Source organism: Zonotrichia leucophrys, chromosome 1A, assembly GCF_028769735.1.
Source record: "Zonotrichia leucophrys gambelii isolate GWCS_2022_RI chromosome 1A, RI_Zleu_2.0, whole genome shotgun sequence".
Lineage (NCBI taxonomy): Eukaryota > Metazoa > Chordata > Aves > Passeriformes > Passerellidae > Zonotrichia > Zonotrichia leucophrys.
This window is the reverse complement of record NC_088170.1, coordinates 12,772,014-12,797,071: the sequence shown is the minus strand read 5'-3', so window position 1 is coordinate 12,797,071 and position 25,058 is coordinate 12,772,014. Positions and strand designations below refer to the sequence as shown.

General features: G+C 38.7%; 1 protein-coding gene across 9 annotated transcripts in view; it reads left to right on the top strand.

The window, feature by feature from the left end:
- Nucleotides 1-25,058, top strand: part of DGKI (diacylglycerol kinase iota) — a 210,007-nt gene that overhangs the window by 73,829 nt on the left and 111,120 nt on the right. For 7 of the 9 annotated variants that reach the window (XM_064737925.1, XM_064737904.1, XM_064737896.1 and 4 more), the window contains 7 exons: nt 2,467-2,575; nt 12,125-12,220; nt 14,724-14,798; nt 17,189-17,245; nt 17,884-17,949; nt 23,602-23,673; nt 23,979-24,095. In XM_064737925.1, the coding sequence (XP_064593995.1) occupies nt 2,467-2,575; nt 12,125-12,220; nt 14,724-14,798; nt 17,189-17,245; nt 17,884-17,949; nt 23,602-23,673; nt 23,979-24,095 (592 nt within the window). The remainder of the gene's footprint in view (nt 1-2,466; nt 2,576-12,124; nt 12,221-14,723; nt 14,799-17,188; nt 17,246-17,883; nt 17,950-23,601; nt 23,674-23,978; nt 24,096-25,058) is intronic. The other 2 variants (XM_064737910.1, XM_064737888.1) reach the window with 1 other exon arrangement.

The window sequence follows — 25,058 nt, the reverse complement described above, 5'->3', positions numbered from 1 at the left end:
TAATTTGTCTGAGTAATATGAGATATGTTCACCTGGATACTCAGCATCTGCTCTGCTATCAGATTCATGCTACCTTCCCTTTCCCCCCTTTTTCCTGTCTCGTGTCTGTCTACATTTATTAGAAGGCCATGTGTTTGCTCTTTAGCTTGCCCTCCTTTTTTCATGGAAAGGCTTCTGCAGTGCGTACAGTGTACTTTGACACTTTGTCTCTCTTCGCTCCGAGAGAAAATTCTGACAAAAACTGCAAAAGTAGACATTTTTTAGCTTATTCCTGGGCTTAAGGGTCACTTCTAGCTGGCTCATGCAAGTGTGCAGTCCCTGAGATAATTTTAAGGGTTTTATGCTAAAACATATCAGGAAAAAAAAAGGTGTTATTGTCATGCCTGTGTTTTGTGTATGTGTACTTTCCAGACAAACCATAAATCCAACTTGGCATGCAGAGGAAGGGCAGGCTGTTGGCACAAAACTGTGCCAGGTCTCCCCCAAAAAGGTTCATCAGCCTCGACTTCCTCTTGAAGAAATGTGGGCCAAGTCTCAGGTTCTCCTGTGGGAGGCTCGCACATCTCTAATTCTGACTTGAAATAGTATCTGAGGCTCAGTGCTGAGATGTCTGCAAGCACTCATTACACATATTTACCTTCCTCTGTTGTGAGGACAGGCCTAAGTAGGTTTGCTTTACCCCTGTCAGTGATGCAGAGTGGAAAAAGTGATACTGCCCTGTTTCCACCCAAATAAACGAAGATGTTATGAACCACAAATAGACACAAGAATGCTCTCCTGTGTTTAGGAAGCCTGAATAACTACATTGATACTGAAAACAGCATCAAAAGAAACTGACAAATATTGGGAAGTTTTCTTGAAAAATATATTTGAAAAACATTTCTTTACTTTCTTGTAGCTTATTTCTCTAAGGCTTTAATCCAGTTATTGAGGTTTGTAGCTTATGTTGTGCTTATATATTTGCCATAAAATCTTTCTTGCTAAATTGTTCCCTCCTGATATATTGCCAGATAGTAAAAGTATTTTTCTTGGGCTTCTTCCCCTTTTTTTATCAAATGCAAAATATTTTGGAAAAAAACCCCTTTAATGTCAAAGTCTTGCCCACATTAAGTAGAAAGAGGATATTGGATGATCAGAGACTGATCTTAATGTTGAGTTGTTCGTGCAGCTCACAAGAGAAGGGGTTTAAGAGATTCTGCTTTGGTTTCCTTGATTTTTCCAGCCATGCTCTGTGAGCAGCGAGGCTTCCAAGCTCCTTTACTGCAGATATATATTGCACTGTATATTTTCAGGACAATGAAAAGATTTATTTAGCATATGGCTGACCTGGATTGTCTCCACTGGCTCAATTGACCTTTATTGCCTTGGGACAGTGGTAAGATTAGGAGATGCTATAAATAGCTGCAGCGCTGTGGGAGCGGTATCACAAAAATGCACTTTACACAAACAGCCTGTCATTTCACTTTGTGGGGGATATGTGTGTTCGGCTTACAAAGGGAGATATCTCTCTGAGATAATATTTGTCCTCTTCTGAATCACTGCAGCTGAAGCTGTGAGATTATTTTGGCCACTGCCATCAGGTTCTAATACCTACAATGCAATAGTGTTGGGGAGCTGTAGGAAATAGACTGTTCAGGTGCAGCTGAGCTTTGTATTGGCAGCATTCTGTGCTTCCACCTGATGAAGGCTCACTGGTGGAGGCAGCTCTGTCAGGGTTGGGTGTCTGAAGGGAGACAGGTAGGGGGGATGTCCCCTCAGCACTGTGGAGCCAGCTTCAGGAGTGTTTCTGGCCACCACCTATCCCTTCTGAGGAAGGTTACATCTATGCCTCAAGAGCTGTAAAAATTACTTTGGACTAGAAAGATAGGACTGAAATAGAAATATAAGTGGGAAGAAGCTGTAATTCCTTGAGGGATTGTGATATGATCAAAGAAGGTTGCAGTTTATAACTTTCTGGTGGTGTCTCCATGTCTTGTTTTCCATAGTTGGATGTGAATGGATGACTTCTTCCAGCCTATAAGCTGAGTAAAAGCAATAAAGGGTTTGATTCTTTGTATAAACTCATATTTTGTGTCTCCTATGAATGGTATTTGGAATTATGCATAAATTGATTTGACAGATTTAGTTGGTGTGTAAGGAATAGGTGAAACACATGAGGACTCCAGTAATGCTGGCAAACGTAACCACAGATAGCCCACTGGATTTGATATTTCAGCTTAGTGCCAGCTGAGTAACTGATCTCCATTAAACAGTAATTTCCAGTGATCAGGTTGCTTTATTCTTTTCCTAAACTGCTTTAACAGGAGATGGCATTCAAGCACCATTTCACTGAAGCTGAAATGAAATGCGTTGCTGCCTCTTCTCATTTCTGGAGAAGGCTGGGGAGGATGTTGGGTGGTTATGTTGGAGAGATATATTTGTTACATATACACTCAATTTATTTGTCTTTTTCTTTTCAATTTGCAGGAAAGCAATCTCCAGGTCAGGCCTCCAGCACTTGGCTCCTGTGCATACCCTCAACATTCCAGTCACCAATGGACCTGTGAAGGAACCAAGAGCGGCCTTAGAGTGGACTGTAGGTGTTTGGTTTTTTGGCAGTTAATTTGAGCAGTATCTCTAGTTGTTGCTCTCTCCATCCTTAAATCAACGTAAGACATCATTTTGCTATCAGAATTAGTCCTAGTTATTAGGAATATGCATCTATTATGAGCCGATGCATGAGGCCAAGACAGGAAAACTTGTGGGGACTTGAGGAAAAAAAGGACAGATTTTCCAGCTTGGAGACTGGTTACATTTTCCCACCTCCTTCTTGACAAAAGCTGATCTAATTTTAGCACAGCAGGGTTTTGTGCCTCTGTTTGATGGGCCAAAACTTAAGGCTGAAAACGTGCATCAAGTTGGAATGCATCTGCAGAGTAGGTAATTTAAATCTTTGGTCACAGCTCTTTGTAGGTGTGATTACATTTCTTCTGGGCCCAAGCTAGTGTATAGACATGGAGACTGTTTCCACCCCTCATCTTGCTCTTTTATGTTTCTGGGCTGAACCACACTAGGACTGGCCAAAAATCAAAGCAGATTGTTAAAGGCATTGTCCAAATCTCTTTTAAAGACTGGCAAGCATGGGGCATCAACAACCTCTCAAGGAAGACTGTTCCAGGGTTTGGCCACCCTCTCTGTGTTTGCTAGTGCAAGTCTGTACCTCCCCTGACCCATCCCCACACAACTTCCATGTGGTTATGCACTGGTAAGAGCTAAAAAGATGAGCATAAGCCAGCAGGTCACAAAATGTCTCAATTAAAGCAAAACATACAGAAGATTTTACACTTGGCTATTGGTAAAGAAGTTGATACATTGCATTATCAAGGCACCAGCCACCCAAGCAGCTTTTAGTTGAAGATAACTTCTGTTCTGATGAATATGACTTATGTTTTTCTTTGTTCTCCAAATCAAAACAGAATTGATTTCTAGATTGCCTGCTGTTCTTGAACTGCAGGAATTGCACTCAGAGTTTAAAGGGATGAAATTTTGCAGGCTGAGTTGTAGGAAGCTGGATTATATTCACTATTAGGGTCTGCAGTTTGAAAGCTTGCATAGAATCCTCTTGGAAGTGCTTTGGAGAATACCTTGTTCCTTCATTCCAGCAAAGCCAGGTGCTGATTCAGCAAGGCAGTAAAAATGCCTGTTTGAATCATCACTGCTGTTCAGTAGAAATCTGAAAGATCACTCACATAAGTGAAGGGTTAAGCACATCAGCTAAATTAAACACCTTTGAAAACTGTACTTAGAAAAAACAATCTCTGCCAAAAAAACCACCCTGAACCCCAAGTCCAACAACCACAGCTTGCCCTTCCTCATCCAATTGTCTGCAACTCCTTTACCAAGGTGATCCATGATCCCATGATGGTTACTCCTTTACCTCATGTGATCCCTATACATAAATACATCAGGAGCTGGTATAAGTTGGTAAACATTGATTAAATATTTTGGGTTTTAATTGTGTGTGGTTTTTTGGTAGTTTACTGTTATGGTTTAGATTTTTGGTCAGTTCAATTTCTTAGCTGTTTGCAGCCTCTCAGACTGTTATTGCTGCTTTACTTCACACTTTGATTGGAGAAGGGAGGAAACTCTGTGTCATGTGGGGAGAGGGACATAATAGTGAGTGGGAGACATCTGTGGTTAGCAGGAGACTGAACTATCCACTCGTAGTAACTGGTAAAAGGGAAAAAGGTATTTCTCAAATCTGAGGTATGATGGAAGTAAGGTTGGGACATGTGGGGAGGTTGAAATGGACCAAAGGTTTTGAATATGTAGTGAATTTCAACAAAGAAAAAGCCCTAAGTTTTAAATTAAGTCCAGAGGTATATTTGGTAGAGTGAAAAGATATTTCAGTTGATGTGTCAGAGCAGACAGGAAATTTTTGTATTTAATCACTGGAAGGCAGCATTGATCAGTGTGTGTTGTATCCTCATATACATCATCCTCCTTTTCAGTATTTCTGTGGATGATTTTCCAAGGACACATGATGGGTGATCTTTCTAAAGTCTCAGTGACATGAGCATAAATTGTCTCTTGACTTAAAAGGGAGGAAATGTTTTCTACTACAGTCTTCACAGTAATAACTCGAAAGAATTCCCTGGCCATTGTCTCCATTTTTGAGAACTGCTTTCAGGTGATTTGCCATTATCAGCTGGACCTGTGAACAGGGCACTGAGTCAAAGAGTGGGATTCCATTCTCTGCTCTGTCACTTTCCTCATGAGCGAGCTCAGAAGATTTGTTTTTCCTCTCAGTACATCAGCCTCTCTAGGTGTAAAACAGAGGTGATGATTCTTATGTCCCCTAAGACTTGTCGCACTAAACTCCCCAGAATTCTTTACTATTGTTGTTCCTACTGTCTCTGTTCCCTGAGGTTTCTTTTCCCTAAAATACTTTAAAATGTCCAGTTTCATCACATTTCTTACACTTAATTCAAGTTAACTTGTAGCTTTGCTGTATAATTTAAGGTTCTCTTTTCACACCAGGGCCATACAGAATACAGTGTATAGAGTAGGTGTTATAATAACCAGAAGGGAGTGCCTGGGAATGTCTTACCAAAAAGGAATTGACCTAAATGGCTGCCCCTGGGACATGTTTATGCCTATCCCTTTCTCCCACACACCTTCATTTCAGACATCACTCCCAAGTGTTAAATAATAAAGCAGGTAATTCTAGCCCAGATTCTCAAGTGAGTACACACTGAGCCACCCAATACACTGCCTGTGTACCTTTGAGGATCCAGGTCTTTGTGTATTTTTCTGTTGCCCTTTTCTACCAAGGATTATAACCATAAGCTTGTACTACACAAAGTCTTCCTGTAATTTTCTTTTAACTACTGCCTTCTAGCTCTTGCTTTCCATAGTGCCTACAGAACTATTGACAGCCACTAGAATAGTGGAGTGTTGAACATCCCCAAATCTTCCTTTTTTACATAGTGGATTTTTTCTGTTAATGCTCATTTCTTTCCTTCTCCCATGACAGCAAGACTCAGAATCTTTCCCCCACTTCTTAAGAGGCATTTGAAAGTATTCAGTTTTCATTATTGGAGGTCAATGAAAAATCTTGACTGATCTATGCTTTATGCTCTATGAATGCACAATTGGAGTCCTCTAGGTACAAGTTGAATGTTTCCAGAGGAGAAATATTACAATGTATACTATAAATCATGTGTATAAAAGACAAAGCCAGAAATCTTTTAGGTCTTAACAAGAACAGAATACTGTGTGTCATAGTAGAAGTTGAAAAAATGGCATTTGGCAATATGTGGAAGAAGGCTTCGGTCAGGAGGATTGTACAAGGCACTACCTGATTCCTCATGGATGGAGTAAGGAAAGCCAGATCTCATCTAGTGTAGAATCTTAGAGGAACATGAAAGGTAACAGGAATGGTTTCTGTAGGCAAATCAACAGTGATAGGAAGAGCAGGCAAAATGTTAGGCTGCCACTGAATAGGGCAGAGAACATGGTGACCAAGGGCATGGAAAACCTGAATTGCTCAGTCCCTTTTTTATTTTCACCTCCGTTTTTGCTGGTAAGAGCTGCCTTCAGCAGTCCCAGGTCACTGATAGCAGGGTCTGAAAGGAGGAAAATCTACTTTTGTGGAGGGTGATCAGGTTAGGGAATACTTTGAACACACAGAAATCTGTGGGACCTGATGGGTTGCACATATAGATGCTGAGGGAGCTGGCTGATATCACTGCTAGGACAGTCTGGTGTCTTTGAATGGTCATGATGGTCAGAGAATGTTCCTGAGGACTGCAATGAACAAATGTCCTTTCTGCCTTCAAGAGGGATTAGGAGCATCCAGGGAATGTCAGCATAATCAGTCTTACTCTGATTTCTGTGAAGGTTATGGAGCAAATCCTTCTGGAAGTAATTTCCAAAAATATTAAGAATAAGAAGTGACTGAGAGTGTTCAGCATTGATTTATGGAGGGGAGATTGTGCTTGACCAGCCTAACAGATTAAATTATTGGCTTGGTTGATGAGGGGAGACCATTGTGCTGAGTTTTGCAAGGATTTTGACACCATCTTCTATAACATCCTTGTAGATAAACTGATTGAGGTATGGGCTAGACAAATAGACTTGAAGTGACCTATATCAGTGAGGTATTTAAAATTACCGAATGTGACTTTTAAAGGAGTTTGTTGCTTTATATTCTGTGCCTTTTAGCACTGGTCAATAGTTCTGTCTGCTTACTTTCATGGACAGTAAGTGTTTGGAAGTGCCTAATGATGTTAATGATGTACTAAAGCTTGGAGAATTAGTGTATGTGTTAATACAGTAGCACATGTTTTACATATGATGAAACATTTCCCTTATTTTAGATAAATTTATTTCTTTTCCCCATTAATGGTTTGGCTTCTCTATCATAACTTCCTAAAAGCTATAGTAAGTTTTTCACTGAAGGATGGACTTCTCTTCCGTTAGAGGGTCTTCAAGGCTAAGTTTTGTAATTGGGAATTAAGCATTCAGTTGAAGAGCTGTTTATATGCTCTCATGACAAAAGAAGAATCCCAGGGTATTCCATTAGTCACATAAAAAGATGAAGAGGTGATAGGAATTCTAGTTCAAATTAGGCAGTGATAAATGGAAGCCCCATGCATATTTAAAAATTGCTGAATTTTTGTGTGCAGTTGACACTTGACGTGCTGTGTTCTGGATCAGTAGTTCTACTTTGCTGCTTCTTTTTCATGAAGGTTTGAGATCTGATGTTCTTTCCAGAGAGCTCTAAAGAGAAAAAGGTCTGTCATATTTCAGGATGGTGGCCATATCTTTGTATTTTTCCAGTCGTGTAGAGGCTGCAGTCATTTTGCAGAAGGTGCCCATCTAGAAAACATGTATTTTTTTTCTTGGTGCTGCAGTGCTACTGTTATCAGCAAAGTAGTTGTTCATGAGGACATAGGGAATCATCATCTCTGTTGATAGTATCTGAACATTGCTGCTCCATAAAAACAAATGTTGTCATTTTCCTTCTGTATGCAGGTGATCTCTTAGCTGGAGCTTAGGGGGATCTCAAAAGGCAATTGATGCAGGGATGTTGGAAAGTATGGTGGGGGAAAGGAGAAACATATCCCTACGCTGTTTTATTTTGCTCTATGTCCACTTGCAATAATTAAGGAATAGGTGACCTCTACGTGAAAATATTCCTAAATTAAAATGTGCTTATATAGAGTTAAAATTGAGACTATATATCAACAGAAAAATAATTGAGGCGCTGTTCTTCTTTGCAACACAAGTATTGCAAACTCTGAAATTTCAGAGTTAAGGATGTAACAGTAAGATCTTTGGGAAAGAGACATCCAAACAAATTTTTTCCTACTCAATAGTAATTTCATAAAGAAAAGGGCCAAAATTAATAATTTTTGGTTACGAATATATTTAATTAAGTTTGGATTGATGACCACTGATATTACACTAATCATAAGTATCACCCAAATGCATATTTGCAAGGATATTCTTCTCTCTTGCTGGAGTGTTAACAAAGGGGAATTTTTCTTACTGATTTATTTCAGAGATTTTTCTCAAATAATTTTTTGCAGAATGTCAGCCATAGCAGGAGTGGAGGAGAGTTTCATTCCTCCTGTTACAATTGGAGTTACAGCCCTTTTGAACTAGAAGATTGGGCTGACTGGTTTATTTGTTTGGCTGAATAAGTACAGCTGCTTGATATGTGGCAAATTAAAGCAGCCAGGTTTATCTTCATTGCTTTTGACACCATGCTGACTGCAGTCTGAAGAACAGTGAGGTGTGGAGATAGTGGTGGGTGTGAGTAAAATAGTAACTCTTGCTCTGTCATTTACTATGCTGGAGAGCTTGAAGAAATCCAGTTCAATCAGTGAAATGTGCACAAGTCGTGAACACATGTATGCAATTACATGGCTCCCAAACTCCTGATCCTTGAATTCTTGTTTCTCTTCCACTTCAGGGGGGATTGTGTGTGGTATTTGTTTTGTATGCAAGGAATGTTTGCTATACTGAAATTATTTTTGTTTGCTCTTGAGGTGGTAATGGATCAGGAGCAATCAAATGGGAGGTCTCCACCTCCAAGATGGAGAGGTATTGAGATGGTGTGTCCCCTGTGAGCCAGGCTGCCAGGAAAGCACTGCTGCCTCCACTTCACTGAGCAGGGGCTCTTTTTCTTCCCAGGACACTTGTGAAGGCTGGGAAGCTGGAGAGGAGAGAGAGTTAACAGTTTTTATTAGGCCACAGTCATTGCTGTTTTATCCACAATGATGGACAGTATCCATTTTCCATGTAGCAAGTCAGAGCAAAACCTGCCAGCCCAAAAATGTGATGTGACGGGTCGGCTGAGATGGCACCAAAAGCATCAGTCCCACTGAAGCCATCTTTAACCCACCACTCTTTGTGTCCGATCCAAAGTTATGTGGTCCCAGGGTGAGTCATTTTGTCTAGCTGATTTGGTAAATAAGATACTGTATTTGCTGGGTTCCTTGTGGTAGGAAGGAATGATGGATCTGACTCCATGTTCTCAGAAGGCTAATTTATTATTTTATGATACTATATTATATCAAAGAATACTAAACTATAATATGCTAAAAAATACAGAAAGGAAACTTACTGAATGCTAAAAGATAATAATGAAAACTTGTGACTCTCTCCAGAGCCCTGACACAGCTGGGTCCCAACTGGGCAATGAGTGAAAACAGCTCATAGCAGAAACCAATGAAACAATTTCCAAACACATTTCAAAGGAGCAAAACACAGGAGAAGCAAATCAGATAATTACTTTTTTCCTTTTTCTCTGAGACTTCTCAGTTTCCCAGGAGAAAAATCCCGGGCAAATGGATTTTTCCAGAAAATGTGAATGCCACAATAAGATATCTATTTATTTTCCAGTAGCTGAACTGATTTTATGTGTAGCTTTACAGCCACAGAGTCAACATGAGGAAAATGGCAAGAGAATGAGACTGGTGTCTGTGTCTTCAGGGACAGAAAGAGATCAGCTGCTTCTTTAAAAGCCATTAAATCCCAAAGCCAACATAAAGACATCAAGTACAAAATAAACCAAACTGGTGAACTTTTTATGGTAAAAGAAAAGGCTGTGTCAAAATATACAGGTGATAGAACCTTTACTGTGCTTAAGCTTTGTGTTAAACAGGATATCACCCTAAAGGTGATAGGAGCTTGTTCCAGGGACCTCTGTCAGCTTTTGTGTTGGTAGGTGAGGATGAGTGCCCTTTTGTCCAGCGTGTTGTGGAATATTGCCTGTAAATTTTAGAGTAGAAAATACTGTCTTATTAAAGCCGAAATTCTTCATAAAAATGTATTGATTTTTTTTCAAAATTTTCTGTCAGAAGTGAATAAAAAGTTGGCTTGCAAAAGGTCACAGAACTTCCCTTGACTATATCATGATTTTCATAAGTGGCAAGAGAATATCTCATCATACAAATTACAGAGCCTTGTACAATTTAAAACAGTAAAGTTAAAATAATTCCCTTTGATCTTATTGAGAAAAACTAACTGGGAAGGAAAGATTTTTGAGGGAGGTCATTTCATCTTGGGCAGTCTCAGCTTTTTGCTCTGATTCAGGATGAAAGATTTTCCAAAAGTCCATTTGCTGGAATTGAGATTGAGAGTTTTCACACGCAGTGCTGTGAAATTTTCTGTGGCTGCAGGTGTCTGGAGGTGTGCCACTCATACCAGATCAGGTTATTTACATTTTTATTGCCTAGTTGTATTAGAAGTCTATAATAACATGAACTTGAAGGTTGTCCTTGTAGACTACTAACTAATTTTATTTACGTGGTGATGTAAAGTTAGACAAGTAAATCTCTGATATAATCTGGAACAATAGAGAACAAACAGTCTAAACCAGGTTATGGAAATAGGCCACTTTATCTTTAGAAATCCTGACGGCAAGTTATGTGGACCTGGTCCAAATGAAGGGGCGGTTAATCTATTTTTTAATAGAATTTTTTTATTCCTTGTTAAAAATTCTGTCCCAGAGCTGTGTGCTTTCCTATTTAGCTTTCAGAGTTGGTCTTTGCTAAGAATTTTTTATATCCTATGAGATTTACCTCTGGGTTATAATGTTGAGTTGGCACTGTTTTGTCAGCAGAGAGTCTGCTCAGGTCAAGCACTCTTTGGTGAGCTTGTACCTGCTGCTAAAGACAAAATATCTGCAATATAAGGACACACATGAGGGACAGAGTTTACAATCTGAATAATGTACCCCTTAAGAAAGGCTTGAAAATTTTCTTAAGCTAGTGCAAGTCCTTAGAAATTATTTTGCAATATAAAAGTGGTGAAAATCCTTACCCAAACTATTGTGCTCTGGGAATTAGAACATTTCTGATAAAGACCTGCAGACAGTTAAACCCGTCACCAAAAAACAACCAGTGTTGGTCTTGTCCTCTAGTTTTATTGGAAGTGAACACCATGGTTGTGGTAGGCACCACGTGCACTCTTGCCTAGTCCTGGCTGTTGTGGATGCACTCCAGAAGGAAAAGGATTTTGCTACTGATGCTTTTCTGCATTACCTAAGAAATCAGCTTATCAAGAGAAGCTATCTCATTTTATCACTTTGAAACTGACAGTGGTATTTTAAATAAATTATTTTCTCCAAGATGGCTATTTCAGAGCATCCTGCTGTCGGACGCCATCTGTTTGGTGAGCATCATCATTTCTGACTTCTGCAGTGTGGGAAGCAAATGTCAGACTGTCAAAGCATTTTCTATCATGCTCTAATTCTGGCTGAACAGAATTCCTATTTATTCACTTTGCTTAAGTAGTGTACAGTTGACTTTCGGGCTTTTTAGTCACATAGGGATTACAGGCAAGTGAAACCCACAGTCCATCAACAATCAAATCTGTCTAGAATAAGAATTTGCATAGAATCAAGGTACAAATTTGGTCAAATGAGGCTGTCAAGACAAAGTTAGATGTTAGCCTATGATGTTAGATGTTGATCTAATTGTCAGTGTGCCAGGTAGATTCTTTTTTTGAGAGCATTTTTAGATAAATGTGTTGTTCTTTCATGTATAAAGTTCAAGTCTAGGCTCTCTTGGTAGTGTAATGCTTCGTTGAGGTATTCACAAAGAGAGTGTTGACCCAGCTATTTAAAAAAAAAAAAGCATTTTCCCTAGTCTAGTTTGTCCTATCATCCTAAAGATACAGTCAGCATGTTGTTTTTTGCTTCTGTACTTGATTCTCAAATTTTTTTCTCTCATTGAAAATTAATTTGTTGTGGTTTTGTTTCATCTCTCTGTTTCCTTAAAATTCTGTGCACATTACATGCTTATGAAATCTGAATTCCCAGTTAAGCTATGCAGCATGTGGGAAGAACATCAGCAAAGTTTAACTGAAGTGTGTTCAGATTGGTGACACATCATTGTGTTGTCAGCATCTTTTAAGCTGGGATGGTCAGCCAGGGTAATGCTGTTATATGCTATGGCTTTGTGTTGTAGAAAATCAAAGCAACACCTGGTGGTGTGGTAGTTGGGTTTTGTTTGGCCTCTTTTCTTAGTTTATTTTAGTTTTCTAAATTTGTTGAACATCAAATTTTTTCCCTATATGCTCACATAGCTGAATGTAACAAAATAGATTAATGACTATTTCTGTTTCCCAGGAAAATGCTGTGAATGGAGAGCATCTGTGGCTAGAGACAAATGTTTCTGGGGACCTCTGCTACCTGGGGGAGGAGAGCTGCCAAGTCAAATTCTCAGTGAGTTATTTTTGGATTTCTTTTTCTTTTTCTGAGGTAACAAGCCTGGCTTCAGACTGATGCAGTGCTCAGTCGCTTGAGAGCTTGAATTGTTTGCCTGTGTTCCAAAAGGAGAGCAAAAAAGGCAAAAGGCTTCTGGTAAAGACTTTATTGCTTCAGGAAAAAAAGCCCAAACCAGTTTTGATTGACCCAGATTATTTACACAGTGAGAATGCATGTAATGAACAGCTTCACTAACATGGTAAGGGAAAAAAAGAGTAGAATACTGAGATGTATCAGGAATATTAAAAGACACTAGTCTATTTTACATGAAAATATAACAAATATATCACTTGTTGCAGCCTCTGAGCGGAGGGTCTCATCAAATTTCTGCAATTTTAATCACTGCAAGGGTTTGAACTGAATTTTCCAAACTCTAGAATGCACTCACCAGCAATAAGTGCACTCATATTTGAGTGTTTACTTTCTCCTGTTTGGGAATATTCAAGGTTCGCTTTTTCCTGTTGAAGCTTTTCTGCTGTCTATGGAAGCATTTCATTGGAGCGATCTCAGATCCATGAGTATCTGTTGACTGTGGCACTTTCAGGCTATTTCAGGAGCTCTTTTTGCCTAGTGTTTCAGCTAGATGGCTTCATGAAAAGAGAATAAAATACCCAAACCCCTTTCACTTTGTTATTTAGGAAGCTTGATAAGAGTGGGGATCCTGTGCTCATATCCTTGATCTGAAACAATGCTCTAAGGGAGTATCCTAGCCCTTGGACTGTAAAGGTTAAAGGGAATTCCTCTTCTCTGGGATATTTGTGGTTACCATCTGTGACTGCTCATGATACTGCCTTTCTGCTTTTGCTACCACCCTGCCCAGTGCCCCCCCACCTTCAGAGCATTTAATTAAAATAAAAACATTTTGATTCACTAATCATCCCCAGTTTTCAGGGCAATGTGATCCAAAATACTTTCCATAGTACACTTTTGTGCTTTCCATAGCACAAATTTAATATCCATCTCCTAAAACTTCTCAAACAAATTGGGTGCATTATGGTATATAGCATTAAGGCCAAGCCTGAGGAGCTTTTGCCTCCTTCAGGGTACTGAAGCAAAGTCCCAGCAACTGCTGGTTGTGCGGTAATAATCAAGGGAAGTGTCACTGTGTGTTTGCTGTGCACTTACACTGGTCCTGAGACACTGAGTTCTGGCAGAAGCTGGACACAGCATTTCTTTGGCTTTGGTTTGAACCAGTGTGGTGTTTCTTGTGTTCTCAGTAGATTTTTGCCTTCCTAAAACTGAGCAAATTCTTCCTCATGATTTACATCATTGAAAGTAACATGGAAATTTAATAATATATTGTATATGGTTTTTACAGAGATAAAAACCAAGCTTGGCAAACAGAGACAAAAACTATGAACTTAACAATTCATGAAACATGTGAAAGCCTAGTCTGCTACACAAGTGAAACAGAACACCATATACATGTGAACATGCACAGTTAGGGTGTATTCAGATAATTATGACAATTAATAATATTATTATCATTATTCCACAATGTAAGCTGAAGCTGTGCTCCCTTTTTTATTATTTATTCAACTTATTTAAAATATGCTGAAAATTATAAAGAAATAATTTATGTGAGATTTAAATGGACATGAATAAATTAAATGTAAGAGATCTGAAGCAAAGAAATCTCAACTTACTGTGTATTTATAAATCTTCTGTCCCTCAAGCACAAGTCTGTAAGTTAAATTTACATGAAAATTAATTCCATCTGGTTAATTAAATTGAGTTTATGGAAGTAAAGTAAGTAAATACATTCACTCTTCTGGATGTATTCTCTTGCCTTTGATATGCTTTGGCCCAGGGGATTCAATGGAAATTATTTCAAAAGCCCTATTGAAATTAATAGAACTAACTAACTATAGCATAATTGAGAATTTTGTCCCTGCTGTAACATTTCATGAGCATTTAACAGCATTCTATGAGAATTTTATCGTTCTCTGCTAAAATAACCCAAGTACTGAAGTATTTTTCTGCAAGGCAATGGTCAGGCCCATCAAATTAAATATTTTATGATAAGCATGAAATGACCTCTTGCAAACTGATGCAAGTTCTCTGGTTTGCATATGCAATTTTTCTCCTCTTTGCTCATCATCCTCATAGGATGGCCACTTTTAGAATGATGCTCTGCACTGTTAACCTGATCTCCTACCTAAAGGGAGGCATTCGCTTGTAGTTCGAAAGCTGGAGTGCTGTGGCTGGTTTTTTTTTTTTTTTTTCACAAAAGTTCAGATTTTAACCAGAAGAGCTTCAGATATTATTTATTTATTTATGTATTTATTTATCTATCTATTTATTTCTAAATTTTTTCCCCACAACTGAGAGCACCAAAGGAGGGGAAAAAAATTTAAGCGCATTGCATAGGGAGCGAAACATCTCCTGCTTTTCAGCTGACGTTGTTTTCCCCCTGGGCTTAGCTCAGCTCCACACACACTCTGTCCCTTTGCTGTTGCAGAAGTCTGCTCTGAGGAGGAAGTGTGCTGCCTGCAAGATCGTGGTCCACAACGCCTGCATGGAGCAGCTAGAGAAGGTGAGACATTGCCATCTTCTGGAGCCTGACGTAGCCAACACGCTTTTAATTCTTTCAGTGAGGTTTCAGCCTGGAAAACACTCTGTGCCAAAGTTTTCACGGATGTTTTAACAGTGTACTTGTGAACAAAACTTGGCTTAAAATTACACCTTTTTTTTAAAAAGGCTATTTCTTTGAACCCTGTGAACCATAAAAAACCCCAAAACAAAGAAAAAACTAGAGAATGCTTTCACAATTTTAATGTTTAAAAAATAAATTGCCTTTGCTTCTAAATTAAAAATGGAAGCTTGAAGATGGAGTATCCTGTCATGTAAAAAATTGGCCTTTTACAATTCCCCAGCTAAAACCAGCATAATTCATTGTATGACAGCTAAACTTATTATGAGCAGTGCAGCATAAGATGCTAGTGTGAACTTTCCCCCCTGTATTTACTAGACTATATTGTTTTCTCTTCAAAAATCCAGAATTCAAGTTTTTGTGTGTAAAATGGAAAACATCAAACCTTACCGTCATGCTACCATTATTTCTGTGAGCATCTGTTCTGCTTCTCATTTCCTTCTAGGATCCTTGATCACATCCAAACACCTACAGAATATCTATCACTGACTTCAGTCTTCCCCTCTGAGATTTGTCTTCATTATGCTTAACTGGAAATGTGCTAGAGAAATCTCCTCCCCACCCTTTTCAGTCCTGATGGGATTTGTGCAAAAAATGTGTGGGAATTTCCCCATTGCTTTCATTAGAGCTTCATTTTCACTCTGAAATGTTTAGCAATGTTGTTCTTCATAAAACAAGCTGATGCATAACAAATTTATAGCAGAAACCCTATAAGGAAAGGGCTTTTTCCTTTCCAAGTATTTGGACTCATGTTGACAAATCCCACAGTGATTGCCATAATACCAAGTTGGAGAGGTACCATTTCCACCCCCGATGCTTTTATCCACAGTGAAATTAACATTAGCACATGCTTTCAGCACAAAATGTTACCAGTGAATTTTTCATGATTTCCTTCATCACCAACAGTGCTGACTTTGCATAGCCTAGTGAGTTGGTGGCATTGCCAGACAGAGAAAATGAGCACTTAGATAAAACCCAGCTTCTCTCTGCTCTTTTGGAGACCATGAAATCCCCCTCTTGGCAGAGGGCTGTTACAAAGTCTTTAAAGTTTAAAACTAGTACATAAGTCTTCTGCTTGACTCTCTCTGCCAAGGTGATAATTTTAAGGAAAATAAATGTAAGCTGGGTCTTTCCAGCCTGCCATGACTGAGCATTGAAACAACAAATTGCAATTCCAGGTGAAGAGCAATGGAAGACTAATATTACAATGCCTTTCATTTCTTTATATGTGCTAGGTATTTTGCTTACATTTTTTTGTGTGTGCCTTTAAAAAATGATTATTTTTATTTTTCTCCCTAGAACTATGATTTTGAAGGCAATTATTAAATGAGGGAAGAACTTATTTATTTGGGGAAGGTTGTATTTAAATTTGGAGAAGTTTGGTCATTCTATGTTTGTAACAAATGCATAGCTGTGCATTGTCTTCAAATGTTTAATTCTTTGAAGGATAGTCAAATCAAACTTGATTTTTTTTTAATTTAGTGCATCCTTACTTCACATATCCTTTAGACTTTGTGTAGGCCTCTCTCTTCTTCAGTGCCTCTTTTAGTGCCTACATCCCTCTATTCTTATTTCTATTGTTTTTCTTTTCTCAAAGCTTTTTCCTCATAGGACTACCTTCTTGTTTATCAAATAACTTTTTCCTCTTCACCTTCCTCAAAATGTTTTCCATTTATGAGATGATCTGTTGTTCTCTTTGGAGTGGCAACACCACTGCAAGAGGCAATACAATCAATGTTCCCCAAATGATTTGTGGCTGGGGAAGTGGATGCAAACATCCTTCTCTAAAGAAAAGGTAGACATGTATGAGAATTTGCATGGTTCTTTATGTAAGTTGCAACTTCTCTACAGATTTTATTTATGAAGACATAAGTACAGGATGTGCAAAAAAGTCTTGCAGAGTGAAATTTCCAGCACCTACTGGCTTTTGAGACCTATGCTGAACTCTGCACTTGTTTACAAATGATTTTCAGAAAAACAAAACAAATAAAGCAGTTTCCTTCTAGAAGGAGGAAGCAGTTCAAATATTTGAACTGAGTAGACAGCAATACCATTAGTGTGAAGATGGGAGTTGTGTAGAGGTCCAGCAAGGAGAATTAATATGCCATATGAGATGAGATTTTACTGACATCAAGGTAAGTATCTTTTTTCACTCAGTGAAGCTAATATTTTAATAGGTAATAAATACTTTGGAAGTCTAGCCTAGATCAAGGTACTGGAATAAATTTTCTTTCAGCTCACTTTAAGTTCTAACAGTTTTATTTCAATGCCAGATTAACTTTCGCTGCAAACCAACTTTCCGAGAAGGAGGCTCCAGATCTCCAAGAGAAGTAAGTAATGGACAAATTTCTTTTCATTTGACATGTCTGCTGGTCCCTCTGGTGTGCAGCTGCAAAAGTGCTTTGAGATTGAGAGGAGTCTCAGACAGAGAATTGGTTCCCAGTGGAGTATGTTTCCCTCTCCAGAATAAATGTAAAATGAATTCTAGCTGAAGCACTCTATTACTTACACTGACAGAAACCATTTCACTGTTCTGTTGTCTTTTGCCCACTCATTCAGTTATTCTATCTTTTCCCCTTTTTTTTGGTAGCATTTTTTTCTTCTTGGCCTTTGAGCTAGTATTTTTGTTTTTTGAAAAACTATTTTCCTCTCCTTTCACTTCTTGTCTCTTAATCTTTTTTTTCCCTCTAGAACTATCTCAAACATAAAATCAAAGATTAAAGAACCTAAATATTTAGGAAGTAGTTCTGGCCTTATTTCAACGAGATAAAGAAAACACCACCTTTTCCTTATTCCTCCTACAGTTTTGGTGGTTTTTGAGGTTTCCTGCAGTGCCTGCTGCACATTTTCACCCCAGGAATTACTCTGTTGGCTGAAGGGACTTTTTCTTTGGTGTCTGTGAACAAATTTAACATAGATGCAAGGTGCCCATGCTCCTCTAACCCATCATTTTTGTCCTTGTTTGCAGAACTTTGTGCGGCACCACTGGGTGCACCGGCGGAGGCAGGAGGGCAAATGTAAGCAGTGTGGAAAGGTGAGATTTCCTGCACAGCACAAGCACAACACAGGGCACTCAGGAGTTCAGGGTAGCCACTAGGTCCTTCTAGTCACTGCATTTCTTTCCATCACAAACGTTTGGCCTCTCGTAATAGCTAATGCAAGCCTGAGATGTTCAGCATTACAGCTCTGAATCCCACATGGGGAGAGAAAGGCAGCTGCATCTGCAGGAATGAGAACATCATTTGTCCTGGGAGGTTGTGGTGTACTGGCTGCTGAAAGTGAGGAGGAGGAAAGCTGTGACTCCTTGAGCATTTTTAATTGCTAGGCTAGCCCTGTACTAATATGATGTTCTTGCAGTGCTGTCCTCTGTGCCAAAATTGTGATGGCCTATTTTTTAGGCTCCTGGAAAAGAAAGGCTGTTGCTTTCTTTCTGCCCCAGCAGCCACTAAAATCTGTTTAAGTTTCTTCTACTTTGTAGATTGTAAAAATTTATTTCTAAAAAACTATAAAAAGGGGGAAGAAGTACTTTAACTACTGAAGGTCTTTCTTCTGAAATATTATGAACCCCTGAAATATATTGGGAGATATTTAAAAATTAAATTAACAAGGATTCAATTTCCTTTCTTTAGCACTATATTATACTTTTGCCTTCCTCTTTACAAATAGTAAGAAAGTCCATGCCTCATCTCCACAGCACAACTCTTCAGTCAGAGGAAAATGAGATTTGTATCTGGATACTCATGCAGATTGCCAGCTAACAATAGGACATGCAATAAAAATGTGATGTCCTTTTATAGCAAGTATATTGGGAATGGTGCAGCAAGGCAGTTTGCACACAGCATTCTTGGGCTATGGCTTTGCCATCCTTCTCTGCCTTCTTGGTCTGGATCTCCCCTACAGGCATTTGAAGTTGATTTTGCAATGAGAGAACTCACCAGATATCCTATCCAAACTTGTGCTGGGTATGCACCCATGGACAGCCTTGGTTGATATAAGTCTACAAATCCAACCATCAAACAGACAATAAAGAAAACTTCAGAGAAAATCTGTTTTCCCCATGAATAAGAAATATTCAGTTAAGAATAACATAAGTATGTTGTAGTAGAGTTGTTCTTTGCCAGGAAACAAAAAATTAGAGAAAATTATAATGAAAATAATCAGTTATATTTATTGGCCAAGCAGTCTCCTATTACAGCAAAATGCATGTGCTCTACTACAACATTTCAAAAACTTCCAAGTAAGAGCCACCTTTATTACTCTCTTGTCTTGCAAGAAAAAGGAAACTATCATTGAAACAGAATGACAGTATATTTAAAGCAATCAACAATATTAATCATAGAATACTTAAGGATTCTGGTAGATCTCATTGTTGAATAACAGTCCTATCTCATGCCTGGAATGGGATGGTTAAGTATTTTAGTGATCTTTAATTACAGTTCAAATAAAGAAAGTTTTCAGGATATACCCATCTCATGCTTCAAACCATAAGCAAGTGGATAGGAATTAATGCACTCCATATCCTTAGCACAGCCTTGTGGCTTTATATTCTGTGTGCCATTATGTGCCATGGCTGACACTTCCTGAAAAACTGAGTACACAGGGGTCTGCCACTGTTCAACCTTAGATCGGAAGTGCAGTTTGAAAGCAATTTTCCATGTTATCATCACTTGCAATAGTTCACATGGCGGACAGTCTTGTAACAAATGAACAGAATTCCTTTTAGATTAAACTTAATTGGAAGTTCACTCTGCAGTTAATGGGGGGAATTCAGTTCACAGGACCAGACCTGCAGCTAATTCAAAGTGAAATTATCTGAAAATGCTTGTGTGTAATCTCTTAAGTACTAACAGAGCCTGTGCTACCCTCTTACCCATGATTGCTAATGCAAATACAGACTATGGAAACTCATTTAGGCTTTAGGTTTTTACTCTTCCCAAGAGTCATTTCACTGATTTATTGCCGAAGTATTATATAGAGAAATTGGTACCAGGGAAGTGGGTCTGGAATGTGCAGTGTAACCAAGAAAACTATTTCTGTCTCATGAATTTCCAGAAATCATGTCTTGATAGTTAACAATCGATGATAATCTTACCTGTGATCTTGCCTTGCTGAACCTTGAGTTCATGTAAAGTTGTAGCATTTACAACATCCTTTAGCAAGAAATTCCTGAACTTAACTACATGTTATGAGAAAAACTACTTTTGCTTGTTTCAAACCTGTCACACATCAGATCTTTATCCTAATACTTAATAGATGTTGTGTTTGAAAGGATGGTAATTAAGAGTTCCCAACCCATGCCATCCACACCATTCATGATGTTTAAGAATTCTTTTCTTTCTCTTGAAGACATGGCAAAAAAGGGCAGTTTTGTAGCTGTTAGCTATTTGTTAGCTGTGATCATCAGAGAAATCGGGATAATTTTTTTCTTTCTATAATATGACATAAAAATGTTCAGACCATGTGGTCCAGCATCCATTTCATAACTATGTGCAGTAATAGAAGCTTAAGGATGAATGAATAGGAGTCTTTTTCTAATATGCTTCCAGTTATGAGTGGCTGAGGGGTTTTCTGAGCCTGAGAACACATTTTGGACCATAATGTTAAGCAAACACTATTTCTTTAACCTTCTGTGGTGTCCAGAGTGGGATGTCTTCCACACAGATGCAGCGTGTGTCTACAAGGTCTCTGTCACTGGTGTCCCTTTAAAGACCTGTGGATTGATGCAGGGCTGAATGTCAAGTTAGGACTGAAATTTCTAGTGCTTGAAAGGCCGCTCTAGTTCTTTATTTTAGCAGAGATTACCATCCAAGTGCTTCTGTTGCAGTCTGTATTCAAGTTGTAACCATACCACTCTCCTATAGTTATGCTGTATTAGGGTATCTCTAAGAGCACTAAAAAGAGAAAATCTTTTGTAGGAAAACACTTGCAAAAAATTATTAGCAGCCCTAACAGTGGTGTGAAAATAGTCTTTAATAATCTATACTTCTGTGAATACAAAAAGAACATATCAGAACTAGTAATCCCTATGTTTTGTCTTTGGTGCACAGGTGTCTATTTTAGTTTGTACTTTAATCCAGACTATTCAGACGGGTTGGATTACCAACACAGGATGGTTTTGTGGCCATTCAAGCACTCTTTTCCTACAAGTGCATTTTTTCTGGTGTGCACACTGTTTATTTCTACAGGAGCAGCTCCACAACATGGGGTTTCATGTGTTGTGGAGGGATTGGTTGCTGGAGAACAAGTGCTAATCATATACTATTAGCCTGATGTTCTCAGGTGAAATTAATTTTCTGTCCCAAATTAGAAATTTTGAGTTAGAAGACCTCCTTGCATGATTGAAAACATCTGCAATTCAGTGCTTCTCATTCAGAGGAAGCAGAAAATATGATTTCTAGTGAAATAGGAAAGGTTCCTTTGTTTCAGTCCAATAGTCCCTGCCAAATCTCCCTGTGACTTTCAGTGCACGGTTTATTTTATCAATTACTTTATTTGTGAAGCTAGCTTTCAAATAAATCCCATTTTACCTGAAACTTCTATCCTTAAAAAGAATTAGCTCACATTTGTAAAGCAACTTGAGGAAGGAAAGTGATGGCTTATTGCTACTTATCATTAATATGTTTTTATTGCTGTATAATTTTCTCTAATGACTCCCTAAAAGCCAAATGACTTACTAAATAAATGAAAAATGATCCATCCAGAACCAGACAAGCTGCTCAGTCCATATGTTTAAAATGCACAGCTGATGGGCTGTGGAATTAATGTACTGAATTTAGACTTTTATTTTTGGAGATTTTGGGAGAGAAGAGTTTTCCCATTGATGTTACGAGGCAGAAAAAACCAAAATATTTTTGTACCCATGAGGGGCTGAAATAATTATTTTTTATTTTAGTGCACTTTAGAACAAGGAGGAGTGAGATTTGTTAGAAACATTGTGGAGCACTAGAGTAAGTAAATGAGGAAAGAGTGTTTTGTCCAGTGTCAGACCTCTGCTCCAGCATTTGTATCACAGTTACTGCTCTTATGCTCACATTGAATGGCAGACAAGATGTGCCCAGCCAGAAGTGTCTGGCCAGCTTGTGTTTGTTAAACCAATTCACTACACTCCATTGCTAAACCTGAAAATGCCAAATCATGATGAAAAATCTAGTGTTTGAAACCTGAGGCATGAGGGGAAGGATTGAAACAAAGCCCCAAAAATCTAGTCAGAGGTGACACAAGCCTTTTCAGGAGTTGGTCTTGGTAATGAGGTCCATGTGGCACACTGGTTTGAGTACATGCTGGGGACACCTGTAGATGAAGCTGCAAGACGTTCTGTATTCTGGGCAAGCAGGTAGAGCCTCCTCCTTTTTTAAGTATCAATAGAATTGTCCTCAGCCACCCTGTACAGACAGATTGTAGCTCAACCCCTCACTTCAGAAGACCAAGGCATCTCTGCATGTTTGGTTTTTTTTGGTTGTTTATTTAATTCTCCTTCTTGGTGTGCTTGACCTTTTCATTTCACTGAGCACTAGTAGGCTCATTTGTCCTGCAGGGGGAAGAAGGACTTTAATAACAGAAGCAGTGAGGCAATGACCTGTTCGATGTTACTAAATCAGTTTATAACTTTTTTTTGCATTGGGTCTTGGGCATTTTCCAGCATGTAGGAGATTTAGGTATTACTCAGATTGTTGAAAAGAAAATTGGTTTACAGATTCATCACTTGGTAGAGAGATGGAATTAGAAAATTCGGAGTGGTGATGGGCTACTTAGAGAGATAGAGAGGGGATTGATGGAAGGCCATGAATAAAGGAGCCAACCAACTGCAAATCTAAAATCTAAGCAGTAAAGACAACTGACAAACTCTTCACTGAAATTGTGGACTTTCCATCTCTCCAGACATCAACCCAAATCAATTTTTTTCTTGACTAAAATAACCTAACTCAGCTCAAAATTACAGACTGTATCTGATTGTTGCCTGTGTTGCCTGCAGAAGGATATATATGACCCAATTGTCTTTTCCAACCTTAGAAGTTACAGCAAAGTCATATTGCATTCTGTAGAAAGAAGCTCCTCTCTAGGAGAATAAAATTGCAGTTTCTGGTTGGGGTGGGCTTTTTTTGCTTTAGAAATGCAAAGAAATAATTTATTTTAATTGTGAGATCTGAACCAAGCCGTAATGGTTTTTTTTTGGAACTTACTGGAAAGACTTTAATCTGAGTCAGTTCAATAAAATTATAAACTTAATTACTTCATTTCCCTGTCAGAACACTCTCAGAGAGACATTGTAGTTAATTCTGTCATAAAAAAAAGGTAATTCTACTCTGTAGTAAAAAAGAAAAATTCAAATTCTTGTTTATATTTAGAACAAACAAGGCTGCAATGACAGAACACTTTGTTCAACAGAAAATCTGAAACTTACGAGTCTGTAGAAATCCATTAAAAATTAAAATAGACAATTCTTCTCTATTTATTCCATTGTTTTTAACTGCAAAAAAGTTTAAGTAAAAGTGAAAAATTTTCCACAAATCCTTTTAAAAAATTATGTAAATATTCCCTAGTGGAAGAAGCTTCTCTGTTACCTCCTGTAATTGTTTTATCCCCCCAAAATCTGCTTGCCTAGCACAGTCACCTGGCTAGAGTTAGAGATATATACTTTCTTATAGTCAAGAGGAATTTAATGTTTTTTCCCCCCTGGTTATTCTAGGGCTTTCAGCAGAAATTCTCCTTCCATAGTAAAGAGATTGTGGCCATCAGTTGCTCCTGGTGCAAGCTAGCGGTAAGTGGAAAATACTTCAGGAGACTGAGTTTGACTAGGAGTGATTGTGGGATTTTTTTGTTTGTTGGTTTGGTGCTTTTGTTTGTCTTGGTTTGTTTTTGTTTGTGTCTTTTTAATTTTTTTTTTCTAAGAAGACATGGCTTAGGAAGATAATCTTTAGTTACATGTCCTAAATCTCCATACGTTGAAGGACATGAAGATGATGGAGTTGGGAATATTGCTCCAGTTTTTGTACCAACACCATCATCTTCTTCTCCATGCTTCCCCTTTGTCTTTCTTGACTCCTCTCTTTCCCTCTCTTCCAGTTTCATAACAAAGTCACCTGTTTCATGCTACATCACATTGAGGAGCCATGTTCCCTGGGGGCTCATGCTGCTGTCATTGTGCCTCCCACCTGGATCATTAAGGTGAAGAAACCTCAGGTAACTGCATGCTGATGTCTGTTTCTGAAGCTGTCTGGCTGTGCAGGGCCTGTCTGGCTGTGCAGGGCCAGCCTGGCTTCTCTGCTTGGTCCTCCTTCACCAAGGCATGCTTGTTCAACCCTGCCTCTCTCCCTGAAACCCAGCATACATCCATGGTGGTTATGAACCTGTATCCTCCTTCCCCTCCATCAAGTCCTTCAGTGAATTTCCCTGTTTGGGATGATTAACAACAAACATGACTTGTTCTGAGCTGATTCAGCTCAGAGTTGTTCCTGTAACTGTGAGTTCAGCAAGCATACTGCAAGACATCCCCTGTGTGGTAGGCAGTCAAGCATGTTTCATTAAATAGAGCTGAGCAAATACAGGGAAAAACTTCACAAACATCCACTTGAACTGCAGTAGGAATTGGCTGTGTCTGGACTTGCATCTTTCTGAATTTCCCTTTAATGGACATGTAAAGAATCAGGTCTTGCTTGCACATTCAGCTGTAAACAAACCCACACAGTTATTGTTGCACATAACAGGCATTGGACTTCAAAGTTTTTGATGGATGTGGCAGGTCTTGGAGAGGGTAATTCACTGAACACAACAGGGGAAAAAACATATCCTAAAGAGAGCTGGCCAGAAATTAAAAGGGGGTTCACATCATGCAAGGATACTTTTTTCTTTGAAAGTTTGTTTTTACTCGAAGTTGAGCTGAAAGAAACAAATGCTGGTTAATTTTTTTATTACAGAACAATATTCTTTATTTCAGTCCATCCTTGGGAAGTGACCTGGGCTTTTTGATTCTGCCTCTTGGCTGTCAAGAAGAAGCTAAGAAGTTCAGGCTGAAGCCAAGGCATTAAGACAAAAGTAGTCCATGAAACCAGAAAAAGGCCTAAAATGTAATACTACTTTTAGTTCCAGTTTAGGGATGTGATAGATTTGAGCATGAGTAGGAAGCCTGGTTGTTAAAGGCAAGGA